Source organism: Phascolarctos cinereus, unplaced genomic scaffold, assembly GCF_003287225.1.
Source record: "Phascolarctos cinereus isolate Bilbo 61053 unplaced genomic scaffold, phaCin_HiC Scaffold_9;HRSCAF=440, whole genome shotgun sequence".
Classification (NCBI taxonomy): domain Eukaryota; kingdom Metazoa; phylum Chordata; class Mammalia; order Diprotodontia; family Phascolarctidae; genus Phascolarctos; species Phascolarctos cinereus.
The window spans coordinates 33,839,938-33,859,211 of record NW_027556402.1 but is presented as its reverse complement, the minus strand read 5'-3'; the positions used below and the strand labels follow the sequence as shown (position 1 = coordinate 33,859,211).

Below are 19,274 nucleotides of genomic sequence, written 5' to 3'. Positions count from 1 at the left end.
CTCACTGTAAAGCTGGAAGCTGCCTGACTACCTCGACTGTCTTCCAATTGGAATTTTTGTCCAGAAACTATATTATCTCCCCTGTCTACTAGCTTGAACAGAAAGTAAGAATCAAAACAAACAAACAAACAAACAAACTCTGATGTCCCACTGTACTTTGTATTTTACCTGGTTTTATAGAAGTCACCTTTTTTTCCCAATGCTTTCCACAATCCCTGCACCCTCATGCCCCAGGATTGTTGGGACAAGGTAATGCCAGACGGGGTAATGCCTTGTCCACTTATCACGTGGTCATCAGAGCTACAGATTCCTGTTGCCACAATCTGTAAGAGAATAAGAGGATGATGACACCTTTGAGAGTTTAGTGGAGCTTTTTGGGACATATACATGTCATGCCCACACCTCTTGAATAATTAATACTGTACACAGTAACAGAACAACTTTTAGTGACTAAGGCGTTTTGACTATTATAAATATCCAAATTAAATACTAGGGACATATGAAGGAAGACACTATTTGGATCCAGAGAAAGAACTGATAAATAGAAGTATGCATAGAATAATTTTACATGTATATACACACACATACATATTTGTGTCCAATGGTAGCCGTCTCTAGGGTCGGGAGGGGATGGAAGAAAAATTCATATGATAACTTTATTATATATTCAAAAGGAATAGCAAATTGTACATAACAGATGTGCAATTTCATGTGCAATCATCCTTTTAAAAAATTGCATTGTTATGGAAGTGCTTGTTTTATTTCACATATTAAAAATATAATAAAAAGGTTAAAAAAAGAAAGTGATGATAACAGATTATGGTGATGATCTGGCATTATCATTGTCATCATTGCCATCCATCATGACTGAGTGATGGCAAGAACATACTGTATTCAGAATCAAAGGACCTGGGTTCAAAACTTGGCTCTGCTCCTTGGACAAGTCCTTTCACTTTTGCCATTGCAATTTCCTCATCTATAAAATGACTAGATTTTAATAGATTCCCCTGAAGCTCCCTTTCATCTCAAAATCTAGAATCCTGTGATCATTATTATCACTAGAAACTCTAGGGATATACTCTACCCTCAGACAAATAACTATGACATAAGCCAGGAATCAGAATGAGGAGAGATTCAGACAAAGTAGTCAGAGAAAATGTGATAAGAGCTCTTAGTTGGAGAGATTCAGAAAGGATTCATGGTGCCAAGAATATCTAAGCTTGGCCATGAAGGAAAAGTCCTTCAATGGGGCAAGTTCAAAGTTCAAAAAGGAGTGCTTTCCAGTAAGAAAGAATCCACAGAGGCAGGAAAGTGGAGGAGGAGATCATAGAACAGCTAGCTGCCCCATGTGGAGACATCAAGAAGGTGAGGAGTGGGCTTAGATTCTTAAAATGTTGCCACTACTCACATTCTTATAATCTAGCCAATAGTTTACAAATGTTCAGACTCCTTAAGAGTTTGGCCAATATGATGGATGTTCTAATAAACTTTGTCTTTGGTTGAAAGAAGGTTTGGGTCAAATTCTTTTGGTGTTATGAATTTGGGGTCCCAGAACCCCTAAACCTCTAGACCTCAACATTTTGGTGGCCCATATAGGGAATCTGCTTAACCCCAAGTTCTTCTCTAGCCAAGCCTGGATGGTACGTAAGCCTCCCTCTGCCACCCCACTCTGCAATCTCCTTTCTTGCTCTGCAGGTGGAGTTGCTCTCCAAGCACTAAGACTTGGAGGTGCTTTGTGGGCAGACAGTTATGAGGCTGTCTTGCACTCGGCCTGATGCTCTCAGGCTCTTGTGCCACTGGATGGGTTTGAGGCCAAGGACCTGGGTAGACCTTCTGCAGCATAGAGGACAAGGACGGATGTCCTATCGGAAGTATATGCTCAATTCTGTCAGTTCTCTGGGCACTAAGGAATTGGGAAAAACTGCAGTTGCTTTTTGGTTCCCTGAGGCTTACTTACTCTCCTCCACACTCCTGAATCCTCCTTCATAAAGATTACAGGGAAAAGTTAGAACAGCTAAAAATGTCTTGGCAGATTCTGGAGGCCTCATGATTGATCATTAAGGAGTTTTGAAACACCTCTTTACAACCCTGGTCACTCTATTCCCTTGAGTCAAGAGGGTATCTGTTAACCCCTCTCATAGGAGAAGAGAGTTTCAGCCTTTCACCCTCCCCCACCTGGGAAATGAGTGAGATATAACCTCTGTGAAGACTTCTCAGGGTGGTGATTAAGAGACTGTCTCGGAACTAAAGACAGGCTCTGAGAGAACGAACAGGCCATAAGTTTGAATTATCTAAACCTATAAGAATTCAGACCTAAACCCCTTCTTGATGGCCACACTACTGCCACATCAGCATTAGGTTTGCTGAATAAGGACATGTATGTTTGGATTGGCTAGACCCTGTTTCCTTGTTCTTTGTCTCCGGGTAAGAATTTTCATGCCTAGAATGTAAGCCCGCCTCCCAGCTAATGGAAATGGGAAGATTTTTGTGCCTAGAATGTAAGCCCGCCTCCCAGCTAATGGGAATAAGGGATAGTGGTGGGTGGAGGTTTGTTTGCCTTAGGGTATATAATCTCATTTTTGCTTTCTGTGCCTCACCTCTCCTCTGCTGGAAGTGTACCCGGGAAGCAGACGCCCCTTCTCGGGAGATTGTAATAAAGAGTAACTTTTGCTTCCACCTTGAGAAGTCTCTGAGTTTAATTGGGGTAGGGTTGCTGTACCACACAGAAAGGAAGGAGGAGGGAGGGGCAGCAGCTACAGAGTGGGTCCCAGGGGCAATGCCCTTGGGCCCTAGGGCAACCTTTGCCTGGAAGCATCACCCAGGTTCAGCACATCCTTCTCAAGGTAATGAAGCTAGCCTCTGAATTTGGGTAAGCATGCTCTTTTAAATTTGTGGTTTTAACTGTTAATGATGAGATGCTGATTCTCTGTGTAAAGTAATTTCGAAATGAATTTAACAAAACTGAAGTTACCTGATTGGTAATGGGTTTGTTTCAAGTTTCAGATTGGTGAACTTTTTGCATCAGTTATATCAAGCAAAATTTTCATAATTTGGTTATCGCTAAAATAATTTGGCTATTGTTGGTTATTGTTTTAATGTGTAAACTTGCCAAGAAGCTTGTTTGGGTTATGTATGGCTTGCTGAGAATTTGCAAGTATATAGAAATCTCTAACTCTTGGCTTTTTACACCAGGACAAATTTAAATTTGAGAAGTAAATCCTGGAAAAGTTTTTCCTAAGCTGTGATTACTGAAAAAAAGCTCATGATTTTATTTTGAGTTGTCTAATGGGTCATAATAATCCACTGATAAATCAATAATCTGCCATCTGAGACATGCCACAAGCTACTCAGAGAGAACGTGATACTGGTGGGAAGTCAGCATCAAGAAAAGCTGAGAGGACAATTTTAGCCTCAGTCTAAGATGAGATCCTCCTGGCTCAGTTTCTCCATTATGTTCCTTTGAAAAGAAATGTTACCCTCCTGGCTATTTCTGAGTCTGAATATGAGGTGGATTTGATACTGCATGGTTGGAAAACTGAATTATCTGAATCCAAACAGAGCTAAGGATGTTTTATCTTGTTACATCTGGGCCCTGCAGTCTTTTCTGTCAGATTTGTGTCTTCCAGACTACTGGCCATTCACCTATAGTTGGTAGCAAACTGTGGGTACTAGCCAATGTCCCTTCATCGATTCCTGGATGTAGCCTGTGCTCTGTTCCAGTCAACCTCCTCTTTGGGAGCCCCTTGAGGCAGGGACAACTCTATGCCCCTTGCTAGCAGGAAGTAGTTTCAGAAGCCAAGACCTTTCTCCTTTACCCCAAAAGAATTTGTGTCTCATTTGTTTGAGACGGGAATGATGAGGATGGGAACTAGACCCCAAAAATGATAAACCTTGGACTTTCCCACTTGGCCAAATATCTGGTGTTTGCTTGAGGCTATAATTCGATCAATTAGACTTTCATTGTGGCTGCCTTAACCTAGCCTAGCCTTTCTTATGGCCCCTGGCCATTTTCCACACTTAATCCTAGCTAGGATCCATTGTCCAGGTCCCAGGAGTTCACTCCACCTTACTGGCCACTCCCATTCAGCTCTTCCTTAGACCCCTCCTCTAGTCACCCCAAACTACTTGGCTACTCCTAGATCCCTCCCACAGTCTTTCTGTATATAAGGTCCATCTTGTCTCCATTAAGGTGCTTAGATTCTTAAAATCTAACCACTACTCACATTCTTATAATCTAGCCAATAGTTTACTTATGTTCAGACTTCTTAAGAGTCTGCCCAATATGACAGATATTCTAATAAACCTTGTCTTTGGCTGAAAAAAAAAAGTGAGGAGTGGGAAATAAATCTGGAAAAGTAGGATGAGGCCAGTCCCTAGAAAGCTTTACTAGATAGTCTATTGAGCCTGTATTTCATTCTATAGGCAAGAGAAAACCACTGCAATTTTTTAAACAAAATCATGTCATGGCCAGATTTGTACCTTAGGAATATTTATTCTTTTTTTTGGGGGGGGGAAGAATTTTTAAAATTAAATTAATGTCTAATTTTTTCAATTACATGTAAAACCAATTTTTAACATTCATTAAAATTTTTTTGAATTGCAAACTGTTTCCCTCTCTACCCCTCTGCCCACTGAGAAAGCAAACAATTTTGTATAGGTTACACATGTGCAGTCATGCAAAATATATTTACATATTAAGGAATATTTATTTTTGCATTAACTCTGTGAGGGAGACAGTAAATGTGTTCTTTACTTGACCTCACAGATGATTAGATGAAGACTCTAAGAAGTGACCTGTTAAAATTCTCATAGCTTGTAAGTGACTTGAGTCCAGTTTTTCTGACTTGTTGGCCACTGTCTGTTTTACCCTATAATAGGCAGTGTGGTAGAATGGAAAGATCATTGGCTCTGAAATCAGAAGACCTGGGTTCAAATTTTGCTTCTGATGCTTGCTTTACCTTCCCTGTTACTTTGGGGAAATTATCCAACCTTTCTGGGCCTCAGTTTCCTCTTCTGGATGTTCTAGATGGCCTCTGAGGCCCCTTCCAGCTTTTGACCTATAGCTTATATATCAATAGCCTCTTTTGTAGTAGCACAGAGATTCTCACCAGGCTGTTTTGGGATGGTGGGTGTGGGAGGAAGGACTCCTGATCTATTTTCCCATCCCATCTGACAGCAAAGAATATATAATTTATCTCTGGGCATTGTTCAACCCCCAGACTTAATCACTATCCATTTCCTTCCCTCAGGTCCAGTGGTCTAATGTTTCAGAGTTTGAAAATTATCTGTTTTCTTTCCCAGAAAAAAAAAATCAAATTTACTGTTAGAACTGCAGCCAATGTTGAACTTAGTATCATTCTATAACTTGAGGGTTTCTTTCTTTTCTTTTTTCTTTTTTACCTTAATTCGAACTTCATTGGCCTTGGGTGGGGCAACTTCTATTTCCTCAATGGATAAGGCTTTGTTGAGCTCCCAAAGAACAGCAGCTTTGCATTTAATGACCTAGAAAATGAAACAGAAATGAGCTGAGTGACTAGTAATCTCCTCTGCTAAACAGTATTACTAACTTTCTAAACCTGAGAGGCAGTTTGAGTTTGAGAGGTCTATGAGACATAGATGTGAGAAATATCCAGCAAAGGGATGGACATTTGGTGCTGGAATTCAAGAACGATAAGTGAGCAAGATATGTAGATTTGGGAGTCCTGGCTGTATGCATAATCACTGTGAGAAATGAAAGAGTTAAGTTTCCATAAAAATAGATTGACAGAAATCAGCAAACCACTTATAAGAAAGAAATCACAAACAGGGACCCCTGGCTGAATGGTTTGAAAAGCCAGGGTTAACTCCAGGTCAGCAGCTTTTTGCTACTGTGCAAGCATAGTTAGGTTCTAGGCACTTAATGTATATTAAAGGGTGGGAAACACATGTAAGATTGTAATCCAGAAGGATTAGAACTAATCCTGATCCAGAAGGGAGGAGTTAGGCAATTACTAACTAAAAAGCTTGCTCTGGCTTCTGGGCTTGGTGCACTCTCCCTTCAAAGGAGGTGTGCCGGCTTCTCGTGAGAATCGAAAGGATGCACTTCAACTTCTCTAATAAAAAGGTTTTGAGACATCAGTTTTTGGAACTGAGTCAGGGGTCTTCTTTGGGTACTCGTCTGGAATCCAGCTGACCACTGAGAAAGGTGAGATCTGAGTGGTCTAGGAAGAGCACTCCCATTGATTTTAACAGACCTGGTTCTTAGATTTCACTTTCCTCGGGGCTCATGAAATCCCAAAGAAGGCAGCTGTTGCTGCGGAGAGAGAGGTTGAAGCACAGCAAAAAACAAACAAAAAACAGGAAAATGGCCAGGATTACTCAAGATGATATATACGGAACAAAGGTAGGAAGTAGCAAAATTCTGCCCTTGTTGATCCAGGAATCCCTTATCCCTGGGAGTCATTTTGTCTGGGTTAACTAAGCTTTGGTTAATAGACTTGACTTAGAGATGGGAGGGAAAAACTCAAAGGAAAAGGTGCCAGGGAAGGGGCTTGAGGAACTCCTTCCAGAGATACCCCAAAGTAGTCTGCTGGGGACATTGCTAGCAAATTGGGAATTTGGAACAAAAACCTGAGGGAAAGATAAAAAGAAAATGATCAAATATTGTTGTTATGGTTGGGTAAAGGAACCTATTTTAAAAGCCTCAGTCTTTTGGCCCAGGTTTGGGGTGGACAAGGATTGGATATGCCAATGGTTAAATGTATATGTGAATAATAAACAGTCAGGAAGAACAGGATTATGCAGTATGCTGGACAAAGAGAACTCTAGCCCCTACTAATATGTTTTTAAGCCAAATTAAAGGGGAGAAGGAAGAAAAGCAGTCAGGTGATGAAGGCCTTCTCAGTAAATGGGATCTTTTGTCTGCACTTCCCCCTTCTCCCTACAACTCACCCTTGCCTGCTACTTCATCTTCACCCCTCCTTCCCCTGCTGCCATAGTATCTACACCAGCCACAGTAAAAACTTTAGAGAAAGAGGTAGAAGACAGATTGTATTCCAGACTAAGAAAAGAGTTAGAACAATATAAGAAGGATGTTTGTAGTCTCCCCTTCCGTGAGCAACGAGCTACCGGACCTTCCTGGAACAACCACTATGTTCCCTCTCAGGGAGGTGCCTATGGGGGGTCCTGCAGGGGGAATAGGTTTTGTGAATGCCCCATTGAGCATTGTAGAAGTGAGAAACTTCAAAAAGGAAATGAAGTCCTGGTCTGAGGTATATTCCCTTTGAGACATGGAAAAGGTTGTTTGTGGATGGCTCTTGAAGAATGATGGAAGGGAGAAGGAGAAATGGCTATGCTATAATAGATGGAGATTCACGGCAAGCAGTGGAGTCAGGGACTCTCCCAAAGCAGTGGTCTGTCTGCTCAAACTTGCAAACTGTATGCATTGAATCAAGCCCTCAAAGCTTTAGAGGGCAAGCAGGAACAATTTACACAGACTCCCAGTATGCCTATGGGATAGTGCATGCTTTTGAAAAGATTTGGGAAGAGGATTGATTAATAGTAAAGGGAAAGATTTGGCTCAGCAAGTGTTGAGGAATTTATTACTGCCATCTGAGATAGCCGTAGTACATAACAGAGGACATCAGAAGGGAAGCTCCCCCAAAATAATTGGAAATAGACTGGAAGATGAAGAAGCAAAAAGGGCCTCTTTGAAAGAGGTTGGAACCAAAATGCTGATTCTCATACCTGAGGTTAAAACTCCAAAGGTTGCTCCTCTGTTTAATAAAAAGGAACAGGAAGAGCTGGAAAAATCAGAGGCTGTAAAGGAGGAACAAGGATGGTGGCTTCTCCCCGACAGAAGAAAAGTGCTTAATAAGGAAATTACAAGGGAATTACTAGGAATTCTACATAAAGGAAGTCACTGAGGTATTTTGGAAGTTTGGAAATCTATACAATAGCCAAACAAATTATTGAAAGATGTGTGGTATATCAAAAAGTGAACAAGAAGGTATTAAGAAATCTTTGTGTATAAAGTCTCAGCTTAAGACCCTTTCAGAGTATTCAAGTTGATTTCGCTGAAATGCCACCGGTAGGGAAAATGAGATATTGACTAGTTATAGTGTATCATTTAACTGGATAGGTAGAAGCCCACCCCCTTAGTTCAGCCACAGCTTTAGGGGTAAGCAAGGTAATCTTAGAACAAATCATTCCCAGGTTCGGATTGGTAGAAAGAATTGGCGCTGACAATGGGTCTCATTTCATAGCCAAGGTATTGCAGAACACTATATCTAGCTTAGACATCAGATGGGAATTCCACGCCCTTTGGCACTCCCCCCTCTTCTGCAAGGGTTGAAAGAATGAATCAAACCTTAAAGAAACAACTGATTAAATTGGGGACAGAGACTTGGTTGCCGTGGACTAAGTGCTTGCCAATAGCTTTACTCAGGATAACCACTGCCCCCCAGAAAGGATGTTGGGTTATCCCCTTATGGGTTACCCTATCTGGGAGGGAGGGAGGATTCGTCTACATTTGAATCTAAAGACAGGTTCTTAAAAGACTATATACTGGCAGTGTCATCCTCTATTTCAGAACTTCAAAAGAAAGGTTTATTGGCACAGTTCTACCACTCAAATTCACAGTTTATCAAATTTCAAGCTGGGAGAATGGGTGTTAATAAATGGGTGGAAGGAGGCCAAGCTTGCTCCGAACTGGGAAGGACCTTACCAAGTCCTGCTGACAACTGAAACTGCAATATGAACTGCTGAAAAAGGTTGGACTCCTTATACTAAGGCAAAGGGACTGTGGAGGAACCTCAGGATTGGAGGGTGACCCACCAGGACCCTGAATCATTGAGGTCACTCTCTGTAAAGGACCTAAATGACTGATCTTGGTTAGATCTTTACATAATCATATCCTCCTTTAGAGAGGGAGACAAAAGGTGAGAATTGTGTTATGGTATAACTTTATTTTGGCTATTGGGAATGGTCCTAACTTTCTGGGTATTTTGTGTATAAAATTGTCTGCTCCCACCCCCTTGAAATTACTTCCAGTGTCACAATAGAGTTAGCTGAAACCAAGCAACAGAGGTTGTAAAGACAGGCAAAGGCCCAGTATTTTCCTCTGCACTTCTCCTAACATTTCTCCTGACCTATGGTCAAGCAGCCCCAATCCCACAGTCCCTGCTATGGGGAATGGACGGGGAACAGATACCTCCAACTGATGGAAGTCATTGCCAAAAGCTTCGTTGTGACCAATTGTTGGGTCTATGGAGGTCCACAGCAGCTTGAGAATTGGCCATGGGTACCTGTACCTCTAGATCCTGCCTGGATTCTCAGTAACCACTCAGAGGTACATGGTGGTAGAGGCTTCCGGTCATCTAGAGAAAAGCACCAATGGCATTTGACGGAGTCAGTACAGGGCAAATACTGCTTGAACCAGACTGGAGGAGGAAATTGGCCAGCAGACAGTGATTGTGAATGGACATTCACCAGGAGACCTGAATGTAGGAGAGGAGAATATACCCAATGTTTAGTAAATTGTACCAAGTATGAGGGGAAATGGAAGGAATCTGCTATCAGGTGCCCTAATCAGAGTTGGAAGCCTTGTACCCCTGAGGATCCTGATGAGGAAAAACATGGTATTAATAGCTGTGTCGTAGTGGGTACCTATCTTTGTAAAGTGAATTCAGGATTACTGACCTGTCAGATGCATAAAGTAATTACAGTCTTGGTCAATGACACTATTTCTACATGGAGTTGGAGGCATAGAAACAGTTCAGGAACACTTCACTGGTTTTGGAGCAAAGAGAATAAAACAAAAGATAATGTTGTTTGTTTGTGGAAAGAACAACAGCAACTGTGGAGACGTCATTCTGCTACAAGGACAGGTCCCCTGGGAAATGAGAATGCTCGCTTATTCCCCCTCAGGCTAGGTTTCAGTCATGTCTAAATCAAAGAAAGCAGCCAGCTCTCAAAGGGCATCATTGGATATGTGGGCAAATGGCCTACACTCATTTACCTTCTAACTGGACAGGTATCTGTTATATTGGGTTAATAAGACCAAAATTCTTTTTCTTGCCAGAGGTGATGGAAGGAAACAGGGCATTAGATTATATGGTGACATAAATAACAGAGAAAAAAGAAGCCTCAACACTTCTATCACTAATACAGCAGATACAAATGGTTGGGGAGACACTTGGCCGCTAGAAAAAATAATCAAAACCTATGGGCCAGCTACTTGGGCCCAACATGGGAGCTGGGGTTATAGGATGCCTACATGCATGCTCAACAAATTAATACAATGGGAAAATAGTTAAAGAAATTACTAGGGATATTAGGAAACTAGCCCACATTCCTGTTCAAAGTTGGACTTCTTTTGGCACATCATGGCTATTCTGGTTTGGTGGGGCCTGGTGGAAGCAAATATTAGGGGTCCTTTTAGTTGGCTGTAGGAGGAATTATCCTCCTCACAATTTACCTGCCTGCATGATCCACCTCATCACCCGAATAGTGCAAGATGTTCTGAATAAATTAGGACAAGTCCATATCTCAGGAGAAGGCCAAGTAAAGATCGTGGTGAAAAGGACCAGTGAAACTAGGCCCAGTGATGAAGAATTCGAATTAATACTAAAAAGGTATGAGGAAAATCAGACTAGGAAAATATGGGCATGTAATCCTATGGGGGGGGAAGAGAGGCGGGAAAACCTGGGGACACATTCAAAGAGGACCCTGGGACAAAATGAATTTCTTTTGACCTATCAAGGTTAGAATTAGAATGGGGAGCACATTGTCTGTCTGTCCGTAAATATTTTATGTATGTCTTTGTATCCCTCCTGCCAATGTCTGGGTGGGGCAATGTGTTTAACATTGCAAAAATAGGGCTTTTAACATTATAAAAGCTATTTGGAAGAGAGTGGGAGAGTGCCTTTCTCTGGATTTGCAATTTTTATCTCCCTTCCCATTTCAGAACTGCAAAGGAAGGATACCCAGCCTTGTAATGGAAAAGTCGACTAGTGTGGAAATAATTTAAAATGCATGCCCTGTGGTACCAAAAATTTATTGTGAAAGGAAGATTATAGTGGGGATTATTTGGATTTCAGTCATGAATTGTAACTAAGCTAAGGAAGGGAGATTTTTTTATGAAATTTCTGTTTGTGAGAAAATTACGTCCAAACCGACAATGAACTTAAGAGTTTCATTCCTGGGTTTGTTGTGTCCTTAGATTGGATTTAACTGGGTGCTTTTAGAGAAATAGTCTCAATAATGGAAGCAGTATCAGAGATCTAAGGGTAGTGATTAATACTAAAGCATCTAAATTTCTGTAATAAGTTGTAAGTAGGAAAGATCTTACTGTTTTGATCTGAATTCATTTCATGGCCTAGCCAGAGTTAAAATCATGGTTTGAACTTTTCATATGTATAAGAAATGAGTCCTGAAAAGGTCTCATTCTTTCAGATTGAATGGGATGTCCCAGTGAAGACTCCTCAGTGTAATAAAGGTTTGGGCTAAGGCTGAGTGGGATAAGGGGTCCCATGAAGAATTTTCGGAAGAATAAATAGAAATTGTATTAGACTCAAGGCAGGCGTGGTAGCCAGACAGGCCTAAGTTTTAGTTTACAAGAAATCACCTGAGTTACGGGAGTCTAGCCCCAAGTTACCTTCCTCCCCTTTTCTATGCCATTGTTATCTCAGCTGTTCAAGTTTGCCAAGCCTGAAACTCCTGAACCTTCCCCCCCTTGTAGCAGAATTACATCTCCACAGTTGCTGTTGTTCTTCCACAAACAAACAACATTATCTTTTGTTTTACAACTATTGCTATACTTTAATCATGGTGACCTTGCTACACAGTACAGTGTTCAGCTTGACTGCACATTTTAAATTGCTTTAATAGTTCAACAAACTAAGGGCTAAATATGGATATCTATAATTTGTAACTAAGATATGCATACTGTTGGTTGTTGGTTGTTCCTATGGTAGAGTTTCCTGTTGAGATTGGGAGCCAAAGCATTGGCCAGTTGGTAGGAGGGGGGGCTTTACCCATTAGGGCTATTTAATCAGGTCCTTTGCTCCTGTACTCTGTCTTCCCTCATCAGAACATTCTGGTGGAGGGACACTCAAATCTTGAGATTTGAAATAATAATAAATTAATTTTCTGTTTCTCCTTGCATACCTCTGTGTTTTTTAATTTGAGTGCCATCCCACACAAGATTAAGAATGGTTAAAGAGGGATAAATAAGCTTGAGAAATAGAGAGGCAAATCTATTTAGAGTAAGGATTTTACTCAAGATGCTATTAGGCACCAGAAGATGTGTAGAGGTTATGCAAACTGCTTAGATCTCTATTTAGGTCTCACTTTGGAGATGGTACCCAATTAATGTGAAACTATAGTCCTGATAAGGGGAATTTGCTATCCAAGACCTTGGACTGTTAATGAACTATTATTCTGAGTCTAACTTCAGGTGTGGTTAACAAGGAACTGATTGAGCTACTGACTCATGATGTCAGCAACCTGCAAAGAGGTTTGTGAGCTGCATCTATGAGCTGCAAGAGAGTGTTCTCATGGGAAAGTCGGGAGAATGACTTTTCTGCGGGGCTGAGGTAGGATTCTCTTGATTCAATTTCCCCACTATGACACCTGGCAGACTTTAAAACCTGGCTCAATGCAGTTGGTCATTCTATAACTCCTGCCTGGAATCGACATGAATCTAGGGCAGCATTGTTCCCTTACTTTAGTAAAGTCCCTGTTCTTTCATGGCAAATTCCTATAATCATAAGTTTTCTAAGCACAAATACCAAATCTATTAAACAATAGATTGATGAAGGAACATCTGAGGTTATTATGGTAAGATACAAGCATAAGATTGAGTTATTTGGCCTACAATTTATGAGGATAATTATTTAGGCCAGGGGATTATGGAACCAAGATTGAAGCCGTCTCAGTTTGATACAATTAATGAGTGTTAAAATAATAGCTTGTGACTTATCTTATAAATGCCTTGAAAGATGCATCTATTTTAAATAACAATTATTTATTTGTACATGACCATAAATTGGGATTATTTTATTTGATATGTACTGGTTTTAAATTAACTATTACGTATTTGAGTCAATACAAGGTATAAAACTAGAAGTAATGCAGAATGCAACTTCTTGATAACAATTGGGGGCTAGGCTAGGTTCTAATTTTTCTAATTTGAGTTCTTGAAACATGACAACTAGCCAAGGTTCCAATTTTGATCTTGGAATGGTGGAGTTAATTTTCATTATCTGCCTTGGTTATTGGCAAGGTAATTAAAAATTGTGTTAAGATCAGTCTTGTAGGAGAGTGGACATAAGAAGGAAGATTTCTATAAGAAGAGAGTCTGTTGGACACTGTTTGAACAGTACTTAGACCAGAAGACCTCACCGGATGATATCCAGAGTGTCAGATAGCTGTATGAGAAGAAACTCCTGGAGGATAATTTATTGTTACTTTTGGGTCTCTGTATCTGTACTTAATAAGGACTCTTTCCCCTTTTTAAATTTGTCAATGTGTCAGTCAATTCCTCCCTTCCTTCTCTAATATTGTTTTAAGTCCCCAAAATCCCTTAATGAAATGTTGCCCAGCGGCACAGCCCCAGATAGAACCAACGCTAAAGACATTGCAAGGTTTAACCACTTTAGCTGAGGAGTTGGCAGAGAACTCTGGGATAGATAACTGGTTAAAGGGATGGTTAGAATCCTGGTTTATCCATTCAGGAGTATTAACTGCTGTAAGATGTTGTATAGTTCCATGCATTAGGGGACTGATACAACAATATGTGAGACATCCTTCACTAAAGATTATCCCAGCAGAACCCACAGTGAGAGTTCAGTTGGTAGGCTCTGGCAATGTAAGGAAGATGATTGAAAGTACCAATGAGACTTTCTACCACAGCTTTATTTAAAAAAAAAAAAGGAGGAATTGTGAGAAATAAAAGAGTTAAGTTTCCACATAAGTAAATAGATAGAAATCAGCAAACCACTTATTAGAAATCACAGACAGGGACCCTGGGTGAATCGGTTCAAAATGCCAGGGTTAACTCCAGGCCAGCAGCCTTTTGCTACTGTGCAAACTATATCAGGTCCTAGGAACATAATGTATGTTAAGGGAAGGGGATCACATGTAAGATTGTAACCCAGAAGGATTAGAACTAATCCTGATCCAGAAGGGAGGAGTTAGGCAATTATTAACTATAAAGCTTGCTCTGGCTTCTTTCACGTGTGCATTTCTCCCCTTTAAAGGAGGTGTGCCTGCTTCTCAGTAGAATCGAAAGGATGCACTTCAACCTCTTTACTAAAAAGTCTTTGAGACACCAGTCTGGGGTCTTCTTGATAATAATCACTAAATCCTAGGGAGCCAGGGGTGTACTGGAGCCAGCTTGCACTTGCTAGAGATGACTGTTAAATTTTCAGTATGAGCATTTATACCTCAGAAATCAGCAAAGGAATACATCAGGGCTTGCTTTAGTGTTTCCTTGATTATCTAGACTTAAGAAAATGTTAATAATAAAGATTAAACTTAAAAGTATGGCATGCTTTTTGGAGAGTTCAGAAACCCAGTTGTTAAACATTTAGTAGCACAATCTCTCTCTCTCTCTCTCTCTCTCTCTCTCTCTCTCTCTCTCTCTCTCTCTCTCTGTCTGTCTCTCTCTCTCTCTGTCTCTCTGTCTCTCTCACACACACACACACACACACACACACACACACACACACACAGAGTGTGTATTGAGAACTCCTATTATTAACCTTTTCTGTGTGTCATCTAAACAAAGGATTATGGGTCAACCAAATATTTCTACCCTGAGGTACTATAGTAAATTGTCTCTCCCACTACAAAGTTAGTTGTCTCTAGGAAAAAGCCTAGTTAAATCAATACATTTATTAAAATGCCCACTATGTACTGTGTTAAGCACTAAGAATACAGCACCTTTTGGTATTCCAGAGAAGCTAATGGATCCCTTTTTAGAATAAATTTAAATGCATACAATAAAATACATAGGATTACAAAGAAAACCAATTATATTGACACATACTTAACAAAATATTTTTTCAAAAAATCTTCAGAGACTGTAGGTGAAGAACCCTGAGAGAGAGAGAAAAAAAAGGAAGAAAAGAGAGAAAGGAGGAAAAAAAAGAACCTTGGGGTAACCACACATATAGAAGATCGACTGGGATAGCGGTCTCCTGGATCCAATTATCCAGCCCCTTCCTTTCCAGTAGATTCCACACACTCTCTTACCTTTAATCCAAAGGTGACCATATTAACTTCTTCTCCCCCTTTCTACCATGGCCCAATAAATTTCTGTAGATCTCTGTTAACTGGCATTGATCTCAGATCTTTGTGCAATCATCCCCATTAGCTATAAGAACAAATATATAAAATCCTCCGTTTGGCTTTTATAACCCTTCACAACCTGCCACCTTCCTACTTTTCTATTATACTTTATAATGCAATATACATGCTCTACTACACATACTCTAAACTGTGCCTACCATTTGACTCAGCAATAGCAGTGATAGGAGATTATAGAAAGAGGAGGTGGGGGCAGCTAGGTGGCACAGCGTATTGGAGTCAGAAAGACCTGAGTTCAAATTTGGCCTCAGACACTTAACACTTACCAGCTGTGTGACCCTGGGCAAGTCACTTAACTCCAATTGCCTCACCAAAAAAAAAAAAAGCAAAAAAAAGCAAAAGAAAGAGGATATGAAGGAAGATTTTAAAAAGGTGGAACACTTTTAGGTAACGACGAGATCAAGGGTATGGTCTTTGTAGAGTGCAGGAAGACTGGAAGGGTTCAGGTTGTAAATTCCTTTAAAAACCAAAAAGGGGATTTTAGATTTGATTTTGGAGGTAATAGGGGTTCTACTAAAGTTTAATGACCTTAGATATGTAGGGAGTATATCTCAGGACAGTTATGGCTGACTTGCTAAGTTTCAAGTCAGGAAGGTCTTTGATCAAGATACTAATTTTACATTAGAAAGTAATCTTGGAGGGCTTCTTGTGCATTTACATTAACTTTAAAATTTTAATGAAACATGGAAATTGAATCAAATGATTTCATTCGAGGGACTGCATTGTAATAGTCTCTAAATTATGACTCTAATACTTAGCACCAAGTCACTGATAACCTAAAGTAGTAGAAATTTCAGTACTTAGTCTTCCAAAATTAATCGGGGCTAGTCACATAACATCTACAAAGCCTCAGTGTTCTCATCTGTAAAATGGGCATAGCAATAACTCGTACTTTCTTCACAGGTTTGTTGTAAAGATCACAAGATAAAACATGTAAAGTGCTTCACAAATCTGAAAGCTCTATCAAAATGCCATTACTATTATTAAATCATTCCCATAATTATAACTATTAAATTACTACTTGCTATTACTATTTTTAAATCCTTACTGTTACTATTATTAAATTACTCCTTCTTATTACTAATATTAAATTAGTATTTACTATTATTATTAACTCATTACTATTATGAAATTACTGTTTACTATTATTGTTATTAAATCATTCCTATTATTAAATGACTATTAATTACTAAATCATTACAATTATAACTACTATTTACTACTATTATTAAATCATCCTGTTATTAAATTACTATTATCACTAAATTATTACTATTACTATGTACTATTATTATTACTATTACTGTTTTTAAATTGCTAATTACTATTATTATTATTAAATCATTCCTTTTATGAAATTACTAATTACTATTATTAAATTATTACTATTACCGCTTACTATTATTACTTTCTAGATGTACTCATGTTCACACAAAAGATGATTTCTGTATATCTATCCTCCACTAAAGTCTTAGGCTGATATTTCATACTGCTGTGAACATGTCCCTGGATGTTGGGGAGCAATGCCAGAAGAAAATAAGTTCTGTCCTTTTCCATCCTCTTTCTTCCTCTTCTCTCCCCTGTCCTCCTCTCCTTCTGTCCTACCAGAACTAGTGCTCAATTATAAACACATTTAATCAATGTTTATGGGCCAATGATGAGACTCTAGATAGTACAATTTCCATTGCTTTATGGGTCTTAATGATTTGATGGTAGGTGTAAGAACACTAAGTCATATATAATGCAGTCCTCCCACTTCCACTAATGAAATAATTTCTCTGATTCCAATCCCTTGTTTTCTTTAAGAAATGAACACAGTGATAGAGGAGATAAGATGAATTATGTTCTTCTAATGTAAAGTAAGCTTCTTCATGAAAAGACTTCACTGAGTTTAGACTTAGCCCCATCTGGTTTGGAGTTAGCTCCTTACATCCCTGTGCATTTCTTTTAGACATGGAAGGAGACAGATGTGAATGACTAGATACACAGGCCAGACACAATTGGAAAAAACAATATATTGGCACTTCAGAATTTTCTCTCAGTAAACAAATCATAACTTGCTGCTAATTATTTTAAGGACTATCTTGTTCATAGATTCAATCATTAATACTGTTTCTAGCTGTGTATGAATTATGCTTAGTAAGGCTATTAGTAAAGGTAAGTAAAGTTTCTGCTTACTTTTCCTGCTGTGGCCATTCTGTGGTCAAGGTTTTCCCTTTGCTGTGCAGGTCAATGGACTGTACCTGAATTTCTTCTGACTCCCTAGCTGCCTCGTTGAGCAGAAAGATCACAGGAAACTTTGTCTCTACTCTGGATTAATATGTTCTCTCAAACACATAACTTTGGCCCTTGAACCTCCTCCAATCAGCTGATCTTTCATTTTCCTACTTGAGAGACAAGAAAATGCACTAAGACAACATTTGTCTGATGTATCAAAACTGTATTTTAAAAAATCTGCAAATAATCCTTTTATTGCTTTGCCTTTATTTTCCTTCCCCAGCCCTCTTTGGCATCCAGATAAGATTTAGGGGAAAATGACAGTAAACTTGAAGTATTTCAAGGGTCACTATGGCTGAGAGAGAGAATAAAATTGTGATATTTGGCTCCACAGGCAAATGAAGATTAAAAGAACATAACTTTGAAATATAAGTGACTGAAGAGGTCTAGTTCAGACCCATCATTTTACAGACTGAGTCCATATGAAGGAAAGAAAGAAGGAAGGAAGTGACGAAGGGAGGATGGAAGAAGGAAGAAAAAAGGGAAGGAAAGAAAGGGAGGGAAGAAACAAGAAAGAAAGGAAGGATGGAAGGGGAGAGGAAGGAAGGAATGAAGAAGGACCTGAGTTCAAGTCTATCCTCAGACACTTATCAGTTGTGTGACCCTTGGCAACTGTTTGCTTCAGTTTCCTCATCTACAAAATGAGCTGGAAATGGAAACAGCAAACCACTCCAGCACCTTTGTCAAGAAAACCCTAAAGGAGGAGGCGGGTATGGGGAGGAACCAAAATGGAGAGTAAAAGCAGTGACTTGCTTGACTGTCCCCCAAACTCCTCCAAATCCTGTGAAAATGACTCTAAACAAATTCTAGAGCAGCAGAACCCACAATAAGATGGAGTGAAACAAATTTCAGCCCAAGACACCCTGGATGGTTGATAGCAAAAGTCTGTTGCACCAGGCTGGGAGAGGAGCAGAGTTCAGCGTGAGTGTGCAGGGAAAGACCAGAACTCAGCAAACCTGGGGCAGGTCTCAGGGGACTGAATCACAGGCAACTGTGGTGGTTTCCATACTTCTCAACCCACAAATGACAAAGACAATTTGGAAGGTCAGTAGGAAAAGTCTGTTGGACCCGGGTGAGAGAGGAGTCTGGTCTGGCCCAAGCCCCAGGGTGGCTGTGGTGGCGGCTGCTTCCAGAGCTCTCTGCCCACAGATGGAGGGGAGATCAAGAAGTTGATCAGAGGGAGATTGCAGGGATCTCTTTCCTGGTGCTGAGGTAGAATTCTCTTGCTTTGCCCATGCTTGGATCTGAGTTGCAGTCCTGGGTGGTGGTCCTAGGGGTAAGGAGGGGTGCTAATGAGGTAGAGCTTATGTCATGGTGAAGAGAGAATCCTCCTCACAGTTCCAAGGCAGAAAACAGTGCTTGTGGTCACTCATGGACCAGAGCAGCCCAGGAAAGGAGTAAACACCTCTTCTTTGATCATATCACCTTAGAAGAACTGAAAATTTATAGGTCCCTAGAAGTATCTCCGAAAACAACTGCACAAAACCTCTGAAACTTTGGACAGTACACCCTTAACAAAGAATTAAAAAGTCATGTAATTGCTAGAAACCTGAGCAGACAGTGAGAAAAAACCTCAGACTATAGAATCTTCCTTTTGCAAAAAAGAAGATCAAAATATATTACCAAAAGACAACAAAGTCAAAGCT

General features: G+C 40.0%; 1 protein-coding gene and 1 pseudogene across 2 annotated transcripts in view; both read right to left on the bottom strand.

The window, feature by feature from the left end:
- LOC110209639 (alcohol dehydrogenase E chain-like) overlaps window positions 1–19,274 on the bottom strand; it is a 164,072-nt pseudogene that overhangs the window by 52,661 nt on the left and 92,137 nt on the right. The gene's annotated exons all lie outside the window — the stretch shown is intronic.
- Window positions 159–17,718, bottom strand: LOC144454130 (alcohol dehydrogenase 1A-like). Its single transcript, XM_078148453.1, has 3 exons — window positions 17,530–17,718; window positions 5,401–5,502; window positions 159–323 (listed from the first exon to the last, which is right to left on the bottom strand). The coding sequence occupies exons 1-3, from the start codon at window positions 17,545–17,547 to the stop codon at window positions 165–167; spliced, it is 279 nt and encodes a 92-aa protein (XP_078004579.1). The 5' UTR covers window positions 17,548–17,718; the 3' UTR covers window positions 159–164.